At 41.6% G+C, this 20,373-nt stretch overlaps 2 protein-coding genes across 2 annotated transcripts; both read right to left on the bottom strand.

Annotated features, from left to right (window-relative positions):
* Positions 1 to 271: 271 nt before the first annotated feature.
* Positions 272 to 11,873, bottom strand: LOC104967949 (transcription factor COE1-like). The gene is made up of 6 exons (XM_010797490.1): positions 11,171 to 11,873; positions 10,247 to 10,403; positions 9,430 to 9,493; positions 8,338 to 8,393; positions 5,149 to 5,222; positions 272 to 416 (listed from the first exon to the last, which is right to left on the bottom strand). The coding sequence occupies exons 1-6, from the start codon at positions 11,299 to 11,301 to the stop codon at positions 272 to 274; spliced, it is 627 nt and encodes a 208-aa protein (XP_010795792.1). The 5' UTR covers positions 11,302 to 11,873.
* Positions 11,874 to 14,202: 2,329 nt separating this feature from the next.
* On the bottom strand, positions 14,203 to 20,267 carry LOC104967948 (RING finger protein 145-like). Its single transcript, XM_010797489.1, has 5 exons — positions 20,011 to 20,267; positions 19,585 to 19,732; positions 19,233 to 19,355; positions 18,862 to 19,095; positions 14,203 to 18,412 (listed from the first exon to the last, which is right to left on the bottom strand). The coding sequence occupies exons 1-5, from the start codon at positions 20,247 to 20,249 to the stop codon at positions 17,741 to 17,743; spliced, it is 1,416 nt and encodes a 471-aa protein (XP_010795791.1). The 5' UTR covers positions 20,250 to 20,267; the 3' UTR covers positions 14,203 to 17,740.
* Between the last annotated feature and the right edge of the window lie 106 nt (positions 20,268 to 20,373).

Raw genomic sequence — 20,373 nt, 5'->3', positions numbered from 1 at the left:
AGTAACTGAGCAGCTGGTGTTGCCTCTGCGCAGGTCACTAACCATATCATAGAAGAGCACATGCCAATGTAAATGAAGTATATGTGTGGCTACTTTCAGCATTTTTCCCACCACTGATGAGTCCTGCTGTTTGACTTAGACATCCAAAACTTCAGTCAATGTTTCAATCTGTCTTGCATCAGAAGTCATCCATTTTATCTAAAGGAGCTTCTATTTCAGGAGTGACAGCAGATCATCAAAACATCCCGTCACACTCCTCCATTCAAACAGGTCAACGCAGTCCATCATCCAGTATGGGAAAGTGTGTGTAGGAGAGACAAAGATAGAGACGGAGTGTGAGACAGTACCTGTCGATGATAACAGGGTCTGAGGGTGTCTCATTACGGTTTCCGCAGCTCTTCTTGTCACAGCACCGACTACGAGGAGAGGAGACAGCAGAGGGAGAAGACACAGGGCAAAGTGAGAAGAGAGTCAGACACAGTGAACATACAGTACTTTATACACAAGTTCAAACTTAGATGTGTAAATGGGGGTGCTACAGCATATCATGTGCTTTGACTGCACTGATGTGAAGAATTTAACATCATATTCACAGAAATTGATCAAATCTGTCTGAAACTGAGTTTTGCAGAAAGTCTAGCAGGTCTACACTGACAGCACGGATAAAAATAGACTTCTGTGACATGCAAAGTGAGCGTATAGCAACATCTGAGAGGAAAACGCTAACTTATTAGGGGACTAGACAGTTGGATGGCTTAGCAACACACTAACACACAGAATACACAGATGAATGACTGTCAGTAGTTTAGATTCAACATTTAAAAAACAGATATATCATCAAAGAAAGTGAATTTAGTCCTCCACTATTAATTAACAAGTTTCTTGGTCTGATGTTTAAGCAAGTGTCTTAAAACATTGTTTCACATTCAAGTTATAATGCCCTGCAGCAACTATAATAATTACTCTTACACACTGGGAGGAAAGAAGGGAAAGTGATGATAGAATATAGCCACAAGTTAACCTAACAACAACCTAGATTTTGTGTGTAAAACAAACCTAAGCTTTACCACAAAATACATTTCAACAAATTCATTGTTCAGTGAGAGAATTTAGCTATCCATATTCCCATTGGTTTTCATCTCCTTGAAACGTTTAAATCTGGAGCAACGCATCGTTGTTTTGAACCCCTGAAGGCTTATTGTTTTCAAAATCGAGAGGCTCCTTGAATTAATTTATGACAGACATGCATGTCTTTCAAAACACTATATGACAACTTAAACTCCATCCTATTGTACGGAAATACAGGTGAGTTGGTAGGGGGAGAGAATTGAAGAGGCCTGAGGCTCAGAAGAGGAAGAGGAGAGGGTGGGATACACACACAGACAGACAGACAGACAGACAGACAGACAGACAGACAGACAGACAGACAGACAGACAGACAGACAGACAGACAGACAGACAGACAGACAGACAGACAGACAGACAGAGAGACAGAGAGACAGACAGACAGACAGACAGACAGACAGACAGACAGACAGACAGACAGACAGACAGACAGACAGACAGACAGACAGACAGACAGACAGACAGACAGACAGACAGACCGACAGACAGACACACACACACACACACACACACACACACACACACACACACACACACACACACACACACAATAAAAAACACTGGCATACGATCCAAAATTCACACATGTACCGCAAGTCTGTCAAAGCTTTCTTGCGTTCATCAATTATGAATAAAGGTGTACGCGGGAGGGGAAGGATAGAGCCCGCAGGGGGAGTGGTGATGAAGACTGAAGGGATGAGCGTGGGAGGGGAAGCTAAAACAAGAGGGTGGGAGCGAGGGGAGGGGGAGATGTTTGGATGGGAAGAAGAGGAAGGGGAGACGACTCAGGTTTCCCACCATCACAGATGGCAGAGGTGGAGAGAAAAAGACTGACACGTTACACCTTACACATTGTCTCCACTATCTGCTGCTCGGCCTTTCTCTCTGCTCGTTCTGACATTTCCTTTCTGCTGCTCTATGAACTGGGTCAGGACCAAAACCAGAGAGAGGAGGAGAACTGGGGTGGGAGAATGGGGAGCAGGGGGAGAGCTGATCCTGAGGAGGGAGGGGCTGGGAGGAAAGGATGGGCAGTCGTGGGGAGTAATGGATTACATGTAAGGGGATTATGAAAAAAGTTAAACATTGCCTTGAATGAAATGTATTATGTCAACAAATGTCACATAACTGTATTAGGTTATTTGAAAGCACTTATATTGAGTTGAACCTAGCATTTCTATCTTAATAGTTATGTGAAATCTGTTGACATAATACATTTAATTAAATTCAAACACAATGATTTTCTTTCTGGTTTCCATTTAGATTACTTTCATTCATCATTTAAATATCATGTTTAATGTAGTTGATGGACAACTGATTTATTTATTTTTAAAATACAGTTTTTAATTAATTAATATATTAAACTTAAACACTCGTAAACTCTACTATTCTGTAGGCCTAGCCTAAATTTAAGATAAAACATTTACGATCCTAAATGTCTTGGTTTCTTCTTTTCTAAGGTCACATTGTTCTGTTGTGTTACATAAAACACTTAAGTTAAAAACATCTCATTGATATTTCTTTCCCTTTTATTTATTTGCATGGCGTTTGATATTGAGGTAATCAAAAAGTAATCGGGTTACAATACTTTTATATTGTGATACTCAGATTAGGTTACCAATTACATTTATTTACAGGTAACTGAAATTGCTACCCCTCCCAATCCTAAGGATGGGTGAGGGTGAGGGTGAGGGGGGGGGGGTTATAGATAGATTAAGCGAGGACAGTAGAGGGAGATGACACAGGAGCAGAGTGGAAGATACTATAAATGGAGGGGTAGGACAGGAAAACTAGGGGCGGGACGGGGGTAATGTAGCACTTATTGCTCTGGATCATGGTGATCTAATCATCTGCTCTCTCCCCCCTGCATCTCCCCTCCTCCCACCACATGCGCACACACACACACACACACATACACACACGCACACACGCACACACGACACACACACACACACACACACACACACACACACACACACACACACACGGTGCGCACACACACTTTTAAACAATGGAGTCTCAATAGCATGAGTTGTAGAGATGTCGTTTTCAAAGGTTCTGTATGTTAAAATGTAAGAAATAAATGTTGGAAATGTTGTAATATGAAGTTATAAGATGATAAATAAAAGATTCCAGCTTCTCAAATTAGAGGATTTGCTACTTAAAATGTCTAAAACAAGCCCTTTCAAAGGGTCATTCTTTGGCCCTGGGACCATTTTTCAAAATTGGAATTTCAAAAAAGTTTACAAAGAAACCAACCATTGGGCAACATGTTCTATTATGACATTAAATATTCGAAAAGACGCACATAATATCTGGACTATTTTATATGACAGGTAATCTTCCGTTTGAATACCTGACTCAGTTTAAACTTAAATACTTTCAATAAAGAGCTGGATCAAGCTGATAAAGAAAATACAGCCCTATAAGACCCTTAATTGGAAAGGGAATAACTGTTTGTATAACCAACATTAGTGTTGAACACATGATGAAAACACTAGAGCTACATCTGTCCTCTGTAGTAAAACCTTTCATGAATTCGTGCCGGAGCTCCAACCAGGACGCAGGTCTGTGTGGTGGCAGATTGGCGGGGAGCATATGGCTAATAGCACCACCATGACAATGAGCCACACTGATTAATGGACGCCCTGAGCTCTTTGTGTGTGTGTGTGTGTGTGTGTATGCGTGTGTTTGTGCGTTCTGCGTAGCATGTTGTGTTTGAGGCCCCTGCTGCAGAATCAGCATGTGAGAACATGAGGCAACAGCCGTAACTTTGACCTCAGCGGCTGCTGCGTAAGGCGAGTGTTTACGCTGAAGAAAAAGTCTTACTTTATGCTCTGCTGCTGCACTGTCGCTCCCCCAGAGGACATGTTGGAATACTTCTACAGTACAAGCTCACCATGTTATGCAGAACAGTTTATTAATGCCCACAATGCCTTTCCAAACATGATGAAGAACAATCATTTACGATAAAATCTGTATTTATTTATAAATTCCTTGTAAATCATATATGAATCTCAAAGGGTTTTTCCATGAAGCTCTGCAACTGAACTGCCTGAGCATTATTCAGGGAGCTATAGAATAAAATATTGCTGTGCCTGATTTCATGGCTAAATCCAGTGCTTGTGCATATAGATGAACCCCAATTTATATTGTTACAGTTAAAGCTGTTCAGTGACAGGGTCAGGGAATAAGAACAACTTAATTCATGTGCCACATGAATTTGTATAACTGTGGTGTGCATGAGGGAGCATGCATATGCATACTTTTTTGTATATGTGTTCGTGTGTGTGTGTGTGTGTGTGTGTGTGTGTGTGTGTGTGTGTGTGTGTGTGTGTGTGTGTGTGTGTGTGTGTGTGTGTGTGTGTGTGTGTGTGTGTGAGAGACCCTGCCTATATTTTATAGTCAGATTGCAGAGGAAGGCCCATTTGTTAGCCTTGAAACAACAGGAGGGTTCAGATTGACTAATGAGTTTCTCTGTGTCCTAATTAACCAGGCGTCTCACATACACACACACACACACACACACACACACACACACACACACACACACACACACACACACACACACACACACACACACACACACACACACACACACACCGCTCACATGAATCTACATCCACATTTTCTTTTGTATAGGATAGGTTGGTAAAATGCCTCTATAAATAGACATCTTTCCTCCCAACCTACTTCCGAGGAAAATTCATCTTTAGATTATAATTAAGAAGCTACTCTGATAGCTAAAACTCATCTTCCTCAACAGATATGGCTTCATGTGTGTGCGAATGTACGCGTCTGGGCGTGTATGTGTGGGGGGGTTAATGAGGGTGACAAAATAAGAAATGTATCGAGTGCAGAGATGTGATTGGTGAGAACTTTCTGCAGACGAACAAAGTATGCAGCGGAAGAAGAGAAGAAGGGCGAGGAGAGAGGATGGAAGGAAAAGTATGAGCTGTTTGAAGATAGTTTAGAGAGGAGGAAGATTTACGCAGAATAAAAAGATTCAAATGCACCCATTCTCACCTGCACATGATTTCATGTGTCAGCAGCACTCTGCACATCTCTGGGTTCTTGTCTTGGCCTTCATAAATAATCGCCTGTTAAGAGAGACAGGAAGATGTAGAGAGGGAAGTAAAACACATTGTTAGAACACAGCAAAAAAAGGTTTAAATCCAGAAAACAGTCCTCTCCATCTTCATATGTATATATATATATATATGGTGTTGGTTTCAATTGAACCTTATTAAAGCAGATTTAGGCGTTTGATTTAGGATTGCTTGGTGGTACAATCACATTAAAATGTGTAAATGAAAAGTATATCTTGTGGTTTAAAAGTTGTAAAAGGAGGATTGCCTGGTGTTTTTGTTATTTTTGGCTTTAACAGTAAACAACCCAATGGGGAAAGAAAAATACTCAGAATATTGTGTAGTTGTCATTCGGTCAATTAATAAAAGATTCAAAGATATGGTTGGTATTTTCATCGATAACAACAGCCTTAGGAAGATGTACATTTAGAGCTCCGACACTCTGATAGTTGCCATTCATTCTCTGCATCCGTGCATAGCTGCATAAAAACAATATTTGCATGTCTTCAGACAGCTACACTCTTCATCTACAAAACTGGTGAGAGTATATTTTTCAGCGCTGGGTGTTGTTGGGGATAACAGGTTAGATCCCACTTCACCTTAAAGAACACATGGTTCAGCGGAAACACCTCCTACTTCACACACAATCACACACACGGTTTGTCACCTCCCTCACAAATACACCTTGTTCACACACGTTGGTTTATAGAAATTTCCAAACTAACAACAATATCTCCACTGCTCACATGCTTCTCAGCACAGGGAGAGTTTCTTTCAGCTCCTCAGAAAGCATTTTGGCTTGCTTCCATTCTCAAATATTCCTGCTTCTGGTCTAAGCTCAGAAAAAAAGCAAAAGCACAAGTCACACACCACTTAGCTATCCCTCAATCAATACACACACCCCGCCTGTCTTTGGTCTATTCCAGTCTGTTTCATCTGTCGTTCCAAACTCCAGCAAGTCTCTCCGAGTGACAAGCTCACTTTTCTCAGAGAGCGGAGAAGAAGTCTCACTGTCCTCTCTGATAGTCTTCAGCTGAGGCCTCTGACTACTTGCTGCCATCAGCTGAATAGAACTTTGTAATGAAGGTTATTCAGCTAAAAGAGAGCTTACAAACTCTATGAACAACATGCAACACCTTGTGCTGATGTTATGTGGAAAACTGAAAATGTTTCCCCAAAGGTCACATTGACTTTTTCCTACAAAAGGCCCGATACCATGTATTAAGTGCTGAGACTCAGTTAAGACATAATATTATATTCCAACAGGGACCCCACGGCAAGCATGTAGCCACTGCATGAGCCGGGACGAAGACTGAACCCCTTATTTGTAGAAACTACAGCCCAGCATGCTCAGAAACCACTAAACCGTTTTGCTATAGCATTAATAGAGAACACTAACAGTGACGCTACAGTCTGAGGGCCCCATTACAATATTCTCGTAGCCCAAAGCGCTTCATACTAATAGCGAGTTGTCTTCAGGACCCTCTGTGTGTTTTGGAATTGGAGCCCACATTTGTTTCAGGGCCCAGGGCCTCTGTCAGTTACAATTTTTCATGCATATATTCCAGTTGCCAAAACCTGTACAGGAAATGTATCGACATGAATGTGGAGCCTGAAGGGCTCCTGGTGGTCCAGGACATTACGGTCAATGAAGGCACAAGTTATTTGAAATGAAGCAAAAATAATCTAATCTTGAAGAAGAAAAAGCAACTACAAGTGAATGGAGCTGGTGCTAACATTTCTAAAAGAACAAGTTTTACAAAATAAGGAGGAGCTGACAGTCAGAGATGGCAGAGATGTGCAAATTGAGCCGAATGAAGCAATTCTATACAGAAAGCATTATGAACTGTATCCAAACTGAAAACACGCAATACATTTAACATTGTTTGTTTGATCCCTCTCCATCAAAGAAAGACAATCACTGAACCATTACTAAAACTTAGGTCTAAAGTGTTTTTTATGTCATTCTTAACACTTGGTCTGTCCGGCTTAGCAACCTGAGACATCTGGAGCTTATTTGATAACAACATTTCATCCACCTTCAGTAGCAGGCTCTTGTGTAGGTGTGTAACTTCTTCTCCCATAACTTCTTCCACCATCTCGCCCACATTTGTGTTCATCACACTGTCACCTCTCCTGCTCTGCTCATGTCTTTCATCTGCTTTTTCCTCCTCTGCTTCCTCCCTCTCTCCGCCTCACCAGGCCTTACATACAGCATGTCTGCCGCTCTCTCCTCCACCTTTGAAGCAGCGTGACATGCGCTGCGTGTAAACAAGGAGCCGTTAAGCAGGGAAACACACTTCCTCCTGCGTTAGTGTCAGGTCGGGTAGGGAGCTAGTGATCCGACAGGGCCGCTGTGACAGACGCTTTATTCTCCGGGACAGAGTCGTGATGAACACTGTGCTTCTGAAGACTAGGAGGCACTCTCCTCCTCCGTTTAACACAATCAGTGCTGGCCTCTCAGCACACACACAAAGCAGGTAGACAGACAGAAATAGCAGAGCAACAGAAATAAGTGCCAGCTAAAAGTGGCAAGAATCGTTGGAGAAGGATCACAGTCAGAACTGTGAAATAAACAACAATATACTCAACAAATATAGCATTGATGCTTGCCAAAATCAGAAATCTGCACTAAAAAGGTCCAATCTTTACTTTTTAACCATATTTAATCCCCATTTAGTTATTGAGGAGTTTTATGTATATTAAAAAATGGTTTGTGTTTTGCCTCCTATCGAATTAATCATATGAACGTTGTGTCAAGCATAGGCTCTCAAAGTCCTGTGTTAGTCAAAAGGATATCCAGTGTTTTTTTGTTAATAGCATAATTGTTGGGTGAAGATATGAGAACCAACTCTTGGGTTTTACATTTTTGTGAAGCTACAATTTTGATTCATGTATGTGTGTGTATTTAACGTTAAAGTAATATCAGATAGACTACAATGAAAAGTGTGGTATTTCTGAGTAGCTTTGGTTTCCCTGTTTAAAACAACACTGAAACCATGAGTGGCAGACCATCAGTGTATGTGTGTGTGTGTGTGTGTGTGTGTGTGTGTGTGTGTGTGTGTGTGTGTGTGTGTGTGCGCGTGCGTGTGTGTGTGTCCATAGGCTGTATGAAATAGGTGTTTACCTGTTTAGTCATGGAGTCTATGAATCGAACATAAAAGTCCTGCTCCGTTCTGATGCCTGTTTGGATGCAGAAAAAAAAGAGAATATCTTAAGCTTTACATAGATTTAGACAATAACCACAATTGTATTGGAACATTTTTCAACTTAAGTACACATTAAAAGGGTATAAACCCAGCAAGCAAGAAGCTTCCCCATATTTTAGGGGTTGCAAAAAATATTCAAAACATATTTCTGATAAACAAAATGAAATAAAAACAACAAAGCTAAGTTTTTTTCTTGTGAAATCTTGTTTATAACTGAATTTAATTATTTGAGCCTCTAAAAATGTGTGTAATTAATAATCTTTCTTTATTTGAACTGCTCACACATACGTTCTGCCATAGCTTTTTCCAAGCCCAGTCATCTTGATTTATCTAAAGAAATACACATTTGTACAGTTTGTTCACGATATGACAACTTAAACCTTCAATACTTTGGGGTTCAAACACTCGGAAAACATTAGATTCCCATTAACAGCTCACAGTGATGTTTAATTTCATTAGCTTTTGGTTTAAATGGTCACAATCAATATGACTGATAAATGTTTTCTTGGTGAATCTCCCTTGTCCATTACCTCATGCAACATATTAAATCAATATGTCTTAATCTCAGAGGAGGCTGGAGCAGGTTTATGTAGTTTCCCTCCCAAATAGGCCTGAATACCACTCCACATGCTACCATCACAACAACATGCAACTGTCAAACAGCACACACTTGAGACAGGAGGACACACTCATTTAGGGTCAGTGAGTGAGGAAGCCCTAGATCTGGTGTAAATCGCCCAAAATGGCTATGATAGTTACATTTATCTGCTTTATTGGTTGTTTATCAGTTTAAATCACAGGATTGTGAAAAAAACGTCACTGCAGTTTCAGTGACATAAACACAGCCTTTTGGCCCACTGCGCAATTTTCCACATTAAATCTTTTTTTTTTTTAAATCAGCTGCTTCCTGTGTGCAGTCTGTGTATCATGTAGCAGGGGACAACAAGCAATCTATCTGTTTCTGTCAGATGTATCATGGGTAACTTTCTGAGTGTGTGTTCCTCACTCACCGTTACTGTACAGAAGCTGCAGCCGGTAATGAATCCCGTTATTGGTCTTCTCTCCGGTCGTCTCCTTAACAAACACAACACAAACCGAGCTGTTTATTGACATTTTTAGGACACATTTTAAAAAAGCACATCCCTGCACATGTAGGCCCCTGAAGTGAACATCCAAGTTATTGAATAGCTCAGGTCATACGTTAAATAAACAAGATTTATGTTCACAGCGAACATATTAAAGCAGGGCAGCACTGTAATTTCTCACAGTGTAATCATTGTGTTATTGTGGCTCTTTAATTCCTCTGTAATTACTGGTTATGTTTGGAAGGCCAATAAATCCAACACTACATTCTCCCAGTGCATTTCAGCTCATTTAAACGGTGTCATAATTGATGAGGAGACCCGTTTCCCCGCCGTTGTTTATACAGAACAAGTGTTCGTGGTGAACCAGCTCTAAATTAAAACTATTTACATTTCTAGACGCGTTTTCTTATTTGTCAATTATTACAAATAGATCGAAGAAAGTTCTAGGTTAAAGTAGGCCTGAATGTAGATTGTGTTTATTCTTTGTCTAATTATATTTAAAAAGCTGAACATAATAATAGTAGCCTATTGTTAATTGTAACTAATTATGTATTATTATAATACAAAATTGAGCACATTTGGTATTGATGAGTTAGTGTAAATGTACATGTTGTATTAACAATGACATAAAAACATCACACATCACTATAATCAGGCCTTTAGGGATTCGAAATGGTAAATTACCCTCAAGAATATAATATATTAGACGAAATGATCAAACACCGAGAGTTTCTGCACCGACCTTCTCTTTCTCCACGAAGCCCACGAAGTTGGTCCTCTCGATCTCCACCGGCTGACCCTGCCGGTCGTACAGAGCCAGGACGAAGTGGAAGAAGTTGGATTTACGCAGGTTGGAGGGCGGCTGCTTCTCGAAGTGAGCCCGGGCCAGACCCACTCCACTGCGGACAAACATGCGTGGAGGAGTCGGTGTTAGAAGCTTTAAAGTTTGACATTTGTAAGGTAAAAAAATAAATATTAATAAATTATAGGACCTAATTAACGCAGCGACAACATAATAGGCTACTATATATTGTATCGTCTTGAGTTGTGTTTATTACTGAAAGTTAATTTATTAAAAACAAATAAAAAATGTATGATTTTCTGAAATAATAACAAAATGTGTTGAAGTCTGATTTTCTCATGACAATCTGAGACAGGGGTCATGATTTATCCACCTTTACATCCCTGAGGACCAATTTGAGAATCATGTTCCTCCTTAATAAGCCATGATTATGATTGTTTGATAATTTATTTTAAATCCATTTTTAACCCAAAGTATAGCACTAGAATTATTACTTCGCCACTTTGCCTTTATGTTAATTAAACATCAGCCAACTATGAACAGAAGGCTCGGGGTGTGTGTGCGTAAAAATCTGTAGTAGCCTAGCCTACAAACACATGTTGCCATTAACTGTTAAATACGGTCTCCTAAAATTATACATTAAAATTCTTTTTTTAAATGCTGCAAAAATAATCTTAGTTTAATTAATTATCGTATCATTAGTTAAATCCCAATCTCTTCCTCCGGACAGCAGCTCCCATAAACCCAGCATCGTGTCCTGCACGGGTGGCTGCAGCAGGGTCCTGACAGAAGAAACACGTTGTTCCATGTTTCGGTAAATAAGGCAGGGTGGTAGCAGGTCTCCTCCACCCGAGAAGAGCTCACCTTTGGGCGGCCGTGTTGGCGTCCAGCACGCCGCCCCCCTGCATCCAGCTCCGGACAGAGTTCATGCCTCCCAGCGGCTCCTCTTTCAGGCTGCTGCCGCTGCGCTGGATGCTCTCCTGGATCCCAAACATGAACAAATCTCCACAGCTCGGTGCCTCTCCTTCTGTTTCCCGGTCTCTCCTCAGCGGACTGTGCACTTGTTCTCCTGTAGATCCTTCACTCTGATTCAAGAGGAGCAACGTGGTTGCGCTTTGCTGCGGCTGTGAGCCTCGCTACAAATCAAGCAGTCGTGTGATAATTCATGCAATTCTAGTCCTCGTGTGTACTAAGACGTAGGGTGAATCATACTGGAGTAGAATCCAAAATGTCAAAAAATCGCGGCCAGTCCCAGTGTGAACAGATGTTGAAAAGTCACTCCTTGCGCTCGGAGATCCACAGTTGAAGCTGTCAGACAGAAAAAAAGAGATCAACTGGCACCCAGATCAGGTGTCATCCTTATCTGACACTTCTTTCTCCTTCTTTTCGCACTTTGCTCTCTCTTCTCCTCCCTCAGCCCAATGGTCTGGGACGTGTCGGTGGTGTGTGTGTCCGGGGCAGTGCTGCGTCCTGCGGATGAGTCCCGAGCTCTGCTCTGTGCTCTCTCTGTGTGAGGAAAACGCTCTGTGACTCTTCCCAAAGGACTCTCTCTGAGAACCAAACACGGGCTTCTCCCGCCCCGGGGGGAGAGAGAGGGAGGTAGGATGGGAAAGGAAAGAGAGGAGGGGACCGGAGGAGAGGAGGGGAGGGGACAGGGCGAGAGGAGAGGAGAGGAGACGCCCCCAAACAAAGGCGAGAGTGGAGTCAGGTCCGCCCCATGCAGCGGCCACGGAGCTCCTCTCCTCCGTCCTCCCCTATTCCCGGGCCGGGATCCCGCTCTCTGTCCTTAAGGGATGCTTTAACAGAAACATCTCTTTCTGTAAATGTGGAGATGAATTATTGTGCGCACCACAGAACTGACAACCGACCTTGAAAGTGTCTTTCTTTGAGTCGGCTGCTCACGATGCTGCAATAAGCTCCCATCTCTCAGTGGCTCTTCAGTAGGTGAACACATTCGGCTGCAAGAAAATCACAACTCCTTACTTTAAACAGCTAGCCTACTTTTACGCAAGACATGAAGTTTAATGAAAATATTAAATAAGTAAGAAGAGGTACACAAATATTTTGTTGCATCTTTGATTGGATGCATGAGAATATTGCTTTTGTTTTCCAATATTCTATTCTACAATATATTCACATTAACCAAATTATGTTTGAGAGAAAATCGGGATTTTACTGCTTTAAAAAAACATTTGATATTTTCTTTATCTGGTGTCATTATTAGACTTAAGCAATCTTCAAATCTCAGCATGTACATTTAAATCTCAGTTTTATTTAGACCAACTGGTTAGGCTCCATTATAAAAGCCATATTTCATCGTCACAACATATGCCTGCTCCCCATTGTCTTCCTCGGGCCTGCTTATTGCAGACTAGCGCCGCAAGACGCACAAACAAAAGTGACAATAACAATAATTAGCTCAAAATAACAATGAACATAATTGAGGATAATTGCTACCAGATTTCCCTGCTTTGTCTCTCCCTCAAGCGCCATCTGTTATTTGAAACAATTTATCACGGCGAGAGGGAATCCAAACAAATACAAATATTAATAGATAATTCCTTGAACTCGTTTAATAAAATAAAGCTACAGTGTATTGATCTGTCGAGGTGCAGAAAGGTCAAAAACTTTTTTATTATTCAGCTGGCTGTGAAAATGATTGGCAGGTCGAGCTGGCGCGGTTCCAGCGTTTAATTCCCAGAGGTTATTGAAAAACGCTCTTGACCTTGATTATGGAGAATAGGAGTCTTTTATGCTCCAGTTTGCTGCTTATAGAGGGAGAAAGACACAGTGGAGGATCAGCCCGTCAAGTATTCAATCGGGTTCACAGCTGAAGAAAAAATACATGTGAATGGAGGAGTGTGGGGGGGCTCTGGTGTTGCGATCGATCGGAGTGGGCTTAAAACATTTAGGCCTATACCATTCAAAAATACATATTTATCTGTGTAAGCTCTCATGGGAATTTAAATGTGTGTAAAATCTATTAGCTAATATTGAATCTAAAGAGCTTGCCATTTTAATGAGTTCTCCTGCAAAAGGAAAAACTTACAATTGTTTTAATTACTTAAAAATGCAAGCCTTCTGCTTAACCTTAAGGAAGGGATATTATTGATTTATGAAGATCCTGAAACTTTTGTTCATTTATATCCATTAGGTAAAAACAACCAGCGGTGTGCTTGTGATCTTACAGGTTTTTACATCAAAAAGGCTGCTAGAATACTCAAATAACAAATCGCTTATACAATAAAAAGGTAGCTGAAGTGAGGATATCATATAATCAAATGTAATGAAGTGTTATGTTCGAAACGTAAAAGGAGATATAAAACATAAGAAAAAAAAAGAAAACAAAAAAAGAAATCTTAAAATGCGCGCCAATCCCATTGAACAAACAAAACAATATAGCAGAATGAAGAGAAACACGATGAAAATCCACTATAAGAGTCTCTACAATACTGTGATATAAATATTCGTGTGTGTGCGTGTGTCTCACGAGCCGCGGTTAGGCTCTTGGATCGCTTCTCATTCAGACTAAAAACGACACAGCAGCGCCATCTTGTGTCTGACTCCTCCAACTACACGCTCACTGAGGCACAGGCAGACATAACCTGATGGACAAATCATAAACTATTACATTATTCTGAATAAAACAGAGATGTATGCAGGTTGTAATTTCTGAATTTAAATTGCTGAAATGTCTGTGAGGATAAACCTTACCACTTTGTTCTACTTTATATTAATATATGGTCCATGTAATTGATGTACAGTACATAATCATATTTTGTGTATAAAATAATATATGTAAATATTAGGCTTGTAAATACAACTAATCAAAAAGAATTCTACTAAATCAATATGCAATATGAATGACAAGACATACTCCAAATACAAATCAAGTAAAGCATGAGATCAGAACGGATGGTTCATTTTTATTTCTGACATTCAATTTTTGTAAAATAACCAAGGCATGTCAGGCATAAATTCCAACACCAACTGTGAAAAACAACCGGCATTCAGAGTCAGGTTCTACAGAGCAGGTCCCAAATGTGTCTGATAAACAGACAAAGGAAATAAATTCAAACGAAACTCTATCGGGCATCTCTAGAGCTGCCCTGAACACCAATCAACTAACGTCTGTAAGTCAGAGGCAATAGCATTGGACAGCAGTGTTGTTCTCAGAGAATATGAGTGCTCTGTTGCAGCTATAGATTCCATTACAATATATGCTTAATCAAAGTGTGAGAAAGTTAGCCTCAAACATCTGGATTTCAGATTTCAAAGTAACTTCAGCCATTATTGGATACATGTATTCAGATCCTCTCCTGCTTACTACATTACATTCAATACAAGCAATGTTTAATGAATACACATTAACTACCATTTTAAGAAATATTGGGTTGTATAGGTCACATAGGCTTTCTTTTGTAGTGGTATTTTCACAGCCAGTTGATTAAGAGCAATAATAACATCATTTCTGTTAAATTACTTATTGCATGTACCATTTTTACAACAGAACATAAAGCTTGCTATCTAAAATGTGTGTTGCTCAATGTGCGGAGCATTAGAGAATATAATACTTTTTAAATGAAGTAAATTCCACAGATTAAAATCTAAGATGCATGTAAGTAATGCCTTTAAAACATTGAAAAGCTTAGTTTAACGTATCCAACTTCTTAGTAATCAAATAAAAATACTGTATAGTAACAAAATAAATATTGAGTTTAAGATAAAATACTATATGTCACAGTTCGTCGTCTAGAAAAGTGACCAAATAACGGCAATTCTCCAACATGGAGTATAAAGTAAGCAAATACATCTGGAATCTACAGCTGACAGGCTTCATCACGTAATACTGCACTGCTAATTCTAATACAATTGCCAATGACAGTTCTCATCGTGTGGAGCATGTGACATGTTGTCGTGCAGGTGATCCCTGTGCTCGACACAGCTCACGCCGCACAGTCAAACCCCAGGAGTGTGTGAAGCTTTCAAATCTTTGTATCCATTTCAAGTGCTTTGTTTTACATCAAAGTCGAAGGAATGGAGCGTGATAATAAAAATGAGATCGAGTCATTCAAGAATACAGAAAAGTCCTTATGTTCTCCTTTTTTGAGGAACAAGTGCAAAATACATCAAACTTTTCATCTCTTTACAAAAAAAAAATAAACAGAGTTAAAGAGCGTGTTGGCCAGGTTTGATCCTACATCCATTATGTATTCATTCTCAGCCCTGCAGCCAACACTTTCTAATGTCAACAGTTAAGTCATTCATAGTAATAAGACCGTAAGTTATAGTGGTAGTAATTAATACATTTGAGGGTTAACTAGTGCTTCTCCTGTCCGTCAGCGACATGCTGATCCCACTCCTAACAATAGAGGGCACCAGAGTGATCACACCAGCTCAAAGACGCGTCATACAGAGCGGAGAAGCAGCAACACTGGCTGGGCACACACATCAGAGGCGGGGTTCCTCGAAAGCTTCTCACACACACACAAGTTTGTCTTTGTTCACAGACGTGACAAGTAATCAGGAACATCAAACCACAAGGAAGCTTTGGAGGAACCCAGCCCTGGTCCTATTTATATATCAACACTCTTCTGATTTAATATAGATGCTATACAGAGCAACATTTATATACATCACACACAAACAGATTGGGCTGTCTCCTCGTACACAAACACTTCAGAGGGTATTTGGTTGCTTACAGCCGAAAAACAGCTTTGGAGCGTTGCTAGAATAAATGACATTAGTGCAAATGCAACCCCAAAAACAAGAAAAAAAAAAACATTGGTAGCAAGGTTAGAGGACAATGAGACCCAAATAAATGCTGTGGTAACAGTGGCAGCGTGCAGGCTCTACATACAAGCGTGCATCAGGACTCATTCTCAAGTGTCAGACTCTCATTCAGACTCTTCAAAACAAACACACTTCATCCCGTCCGACCCCGTTTACTAATCACAGGTGCCGTCAGAGTGTACCTTCGTGTGGGGGAAAAGCGTTCCTACCAAACGGCTCAATTTGCTGGTAATAACATTTCAGAGTGACTAAGCAGCAGGATAGTGATGGCTTTAGGAAATACAGGGTGCTTTGATGTGATTGGTTTAAGAAGGAGCTCAATGGAGAATGGTGATGGCTCCTACCATGAATTCATGTCAATGGTAAACTTTGGAAGGTATGTGACTGGTTAAATATATATATGTAAAATGAGCTGAGCCCAGGGAGATGAGTGCGGATGAGTACCGTGAAGTAAAGACATCGAGGGGATTATATTCCCGCCACATTCTCAGCTAAACAGTGGTTTCTGTCGTGTGTCATCTCCCTCTGTCTTTCTCTCCCTTCTTTCAGTCCGTCTGCACTGTGGGCTGTCCAATAAAGCAGTAATGTAAAAGTTATCTCAAAAATAACATCTTTTTAACAGTTATACAAAAGTTTTGGCGATTTTTTTTTTTGCTGGGACCAGCCAAACAAGTTTGATTCAAATATTGAAGCAGTAGAAGAGAGAGAGAGAGAAAGAAAGCTTGACAAGTGAAATGAATTAGTTCGTCCACATGTGAACCCTTTGATTTGTTCACTGTAACACTTAAATAGACCACGCCATGCCCGGTGCTCTGCTTAGCACCGGGCTTCAGGTCATGTGATCAACAACATTCAGTCAGTGTATTCACTCGTACACTGCTATCCTCCAACAGCGAAAACCAAATATCTTTATGGAACCGACGGAGAAATCTATAGACTTTATGAACATTATGACTTTGTCACTGTTTATAATGCAACCATCGGTTTTCTCTGGCCTCTCAAGGCTCTCTAAACCTACAAACCGTTCCTCGTTAGATCATGGCACATACAGGACTCCAAAGAAAACCCAAATACTAGGAGAAGCACAGCCTTGAAAGAGAAGCTGCACAAACAAAGGCATGATGGGAGCACCCACCACGTGAAATGGGAAGGACATAAAGCATCATTTTAGGACTGATATCAAAGTAAAAAGCTGTGATGTGGTTCTTCAGTTTCATTCAGGATTTCACATTTCGTGGACATAATGTCAAACTACTAATTCTTTCAGGGATGAGATAACTTCATTCCCCTTTTTTGTGTTGAATGGAAAATGAAATCATTGCTGGCATGAAAGTTAAACTCTTCATGGAAATACATTTGGATAGACTGTTCCACGACCATTGCCGAAGAAATGGCAACATCTTGTCATCATCTGTGTTTCTTTCAATGCCGAGTGATGAATGTCAGCTTAGATGGTTTTTGAATATTCTGTTATAAAATGGAGGGGCTTGGAGTTCAATTTCTGACATGATGTGATAAGTAGAATATAGGCAGATGGGAGTATTAAGATTGTGTGTTTACATGTGCATGCAGGTGTGTGTGTGTGTGTGTGTGTGTGTGTGTGTGTGTGTGTGTGTGTGTGTGTGTGTGAGACACCAGGGCTCAGAGGCTGCAAAGAGGAGGCGACTGTCCTTCAGAAGAGGAAGAGGGCTGGTCAAGCTCTGATGTGTGACGAGCAGATGACTCCAGACTGTCCAATAGGAAGCCTGTGTTTAGGTGAGGGGCGGGCTCGGGCTCAGCAGGGCTCTCCTCTGTCTGGGCCGCTGGTTGTGAGGGAGGGGTGTGAGAGAGAGATGGGGTCATGTCCAATGTGTTAGAAGAAGACGAGGAAGACGAAGAAAGATGATCTGTGAGCAACTGCTTCTGTGATTCAGTCACAAGTGCCGATGAGGAAAGAGAGGAAGAAGATGATGAAGGAGTCTTGGCCAGGTGCTGTGAAGTGGAGGGCACACCACAGGAGGAGGAGGAGGAGGAGGAGGAGGAGGAGGCTGCTGCTGCTTCACTGCCTCCCTCCTGCTCTCCTGTTCCCTCCTCCTTCCCACCATCTACAAGAGAGTCATCTGTCTGGTTTTTAGGCGCTTCTTCCTGCTCTGCAGGGATCTGATTGGCTGCAGGGATCTGATTGGCTGCAGGGGCTTCTTGGTTGGGGGCTGCTGGTAGGCTCTTGAGCTGCGAGTGGCAGAGGGGGCACGTCTCCTGGACATAAAGCCATTTCTTCAGACAGCCAGCGTGGAAGAAATGACTGCATGGAGTGATCACTGCATTGTTCATGTCCTGGAGGAAATGAGCACACAAGCTGTGTTGTTAGGTTCTTCAAACATTTTAAAACCACTGTGTCCTATGTTTAAATCTATGCAGGCAACGTGAGGACTCATGCAAACATAATCAGCAGTTATGCTGACTAAAAGTGTGCAGCAGGGTCTGTGTCTGCACCCCCCTCAGGCCAGTAGTTTATTGTTACTATGCGTGGCACCTTTATGGGTGTCAGACTTTGGGCAGTGGGCGTGTATCCCATATCCAATAAGAGCAGGCTGGAGCGCTTTAGAACTGCCCTGAAACAATCATTATTCCGGTTCACTGCCTATTTCATGTCAACACCGGTCCCGCTCTTCATTAGCTCTCTAACTCGCTCTCTCTGCGCTCAATCCTTAAAGAAGCCTGAAATGCATTTATAGCCCTGTACTGGCTTTAAGGAAACACAAGCACAGAAAGCCAGTTCCTACCTGGTAGCAGATAGCACAGATGTCGTTGTACTGCTCCAGCTGTGTCTTGCTGGCCGTGGGGAGGCTTTTGATCTTGTTCACAGCGTCTCTCCTGAGCAGGAAGCTCTGCCAGCCCAGCTGTGCTCTGAGCCAGACGTTATAATACGAGTGGACCAGGATGATGGTGCTGCCCATCACACTCCACTCGCCAAACACCGTCTCTGACACGCCGTAGCACACCACACACACCGCGACCTGGCAGAAGAGATAATCAGCAACATGCCATAGATATATATTTGTCAACATCGCTGCTGCCTTTCTCCCATGTTGTCTTCTAGTGTGTGTGTGTGTGTGTGTGTGTGTGTGTGTGTGTGTGTGTGTGTCTCTCTCACCAGGAACTCCAGCAGTCTGTACGTCCCGTTGACAATGTAGATGACTTCATCCATGTTCTCGACTGGAGCTTTTTGAATCTCCTCCACCATGAAGAGAATGTAGATCAGCAGAGTGCCGAGGACCTGGGGGTGACGGAGGAGAGATGTGATGTTATTCAATTCAATAATTAATCACAAAGTACAGATGGTTAGGGCACCTCAGGCACAGTGAGTTAAATAGGACAGGATTTCTATTACATTCCTTCTCTATAAATGGAGACTAGAGAAGTACACTTACACCTCTTCTGCTTAAAAGAGGTTTTTGAGTCCCTTCCAATAGTGCATTCTCTGTGTGTGTCCGCTTGTGCGTTACCTGCAGTGATGTGAGGATGGAGGAGGAGATGATGATCAGTAGCCAGAAGTCCATGTGGAAGAACTGACAGATCATATAGGCCATGTAGGCTGGGAAGATGAGCAGGAAGAGACACAGAGACACTGCTCTGAAGTGCTTCCACAAACTCCTAAAGTACAGACGGAGGAGGGAGCAAAGAGAAAGCATCAGCTCCATCTGTACCAACATGGGGCTTCACATTCATTGAGTGGTCCTTTCTTCATTCTCTAAAAGCATTTCTTACATCTTGGGAAATAATAAAATGAATCAGACGGGTTACGCTGGTACTAGGAATTATTCGATCCATTTTGAAAAACATGGGACCATTCGTTTAAGAAGGAGAATGATCTATGGCAGAGATAATCAATCATTTAAGGAAACCAAAAAAGTATGGTAAATGTATGTTACTTGTCTCTTGATGCTCCCAGGGCCAGGACTATGGGGTCAGCTATCTCCAGCATGGACTGCAAGATAGAAGCAACAACAATGAAGAGGATGATGGAGAGGAGGAAGGCTCGGTGGATGACCTGAAGCTCGATGAGGCCGGTCTGGACAGCGAGGATCAGCAGGGTGATGCCTTCAGTCATCCCCCTGCACAGACACAGAGGAAACAAGCATCCAAAGTGATTAACAACCAGAGACACCATCTCCACACACACACACACACACACACACACACACACACACACACACACACACACACACACACACACACACACACACCTTCATCTACACACTCACTCCTGCTGACAAGGTGAGACACACACACAC

The sequence above is a fragment of the Notothenia coriiceps genome, unplaced genomic scaffold, assembly GCF_000735185.1.
Source record: "Notothenia coriiceps isolate Sejong01 unplaced genomic scaffold, NC01 NC01_scaffold00038011, whole genome shotgun sequence".
Classification (NCBI taxonomy): Eukaryota; Metazoa; Chordata; class Actinopteri; order Perciformes; family Nototheniidae; genus Notothenia; species Notothenia coriiceps.
This window is presented reverse-complemented; position numbering and strand designations above follow the sequence as displayed.

What these genes read in the sequence shown, in the direction of transcription:
- LOC104967949 (XM_010797490.1), bottom strand. Translation starts at nt 11,301, where the DNA reads ATGTTTGGGATCCAGGAGAGCATCCAGCGCAGCGGCAGCAGCCTGAAA. An exon ending in GCTTCGTGGAGAAAGAGAAG is followed by an intron (nt 9,494 to 10,246) that starts GTCGGTGCAGAA and finishes GTGTTTGTTAAG; the next exon opens with GAGACGACCGGAGAGAAGAC. An exon ending in TAGACTCCATGACTAAACAG is followed by an intron (nt 5,223 to 8,337) that starts GTAAACACCTAT and finishes CTCTCTTAACAG; the next exon opens with GCGATTATTTATGAAGGCCA.
- LOC104967948 (XM_010797489.1), bottom strand. Translation starts at nt 20,249, where the DNA reads ATGGTGTCTCTGGTTGTTAATCACTTTGGATGCTTGTTTCCTCTGTGT. An exon ending in CTGGGAGCATCAAGAGACAA is followed by an intron (nt 19,733 to 20,010) that starts GTAACATACATT and finishes TCTGTACTTTAG; the next exon opens with GAGTTTGTGGAAGCACTTCA. An exon ending in CCATCCTCACATCACTGCAG is followed by an intron (nt 19,356 to 19,584) that starts GTAACGCACAAG and finishes CGTCACCCCCAG; the next exon opens with GTCCTCGGCACTCTGCTGAT.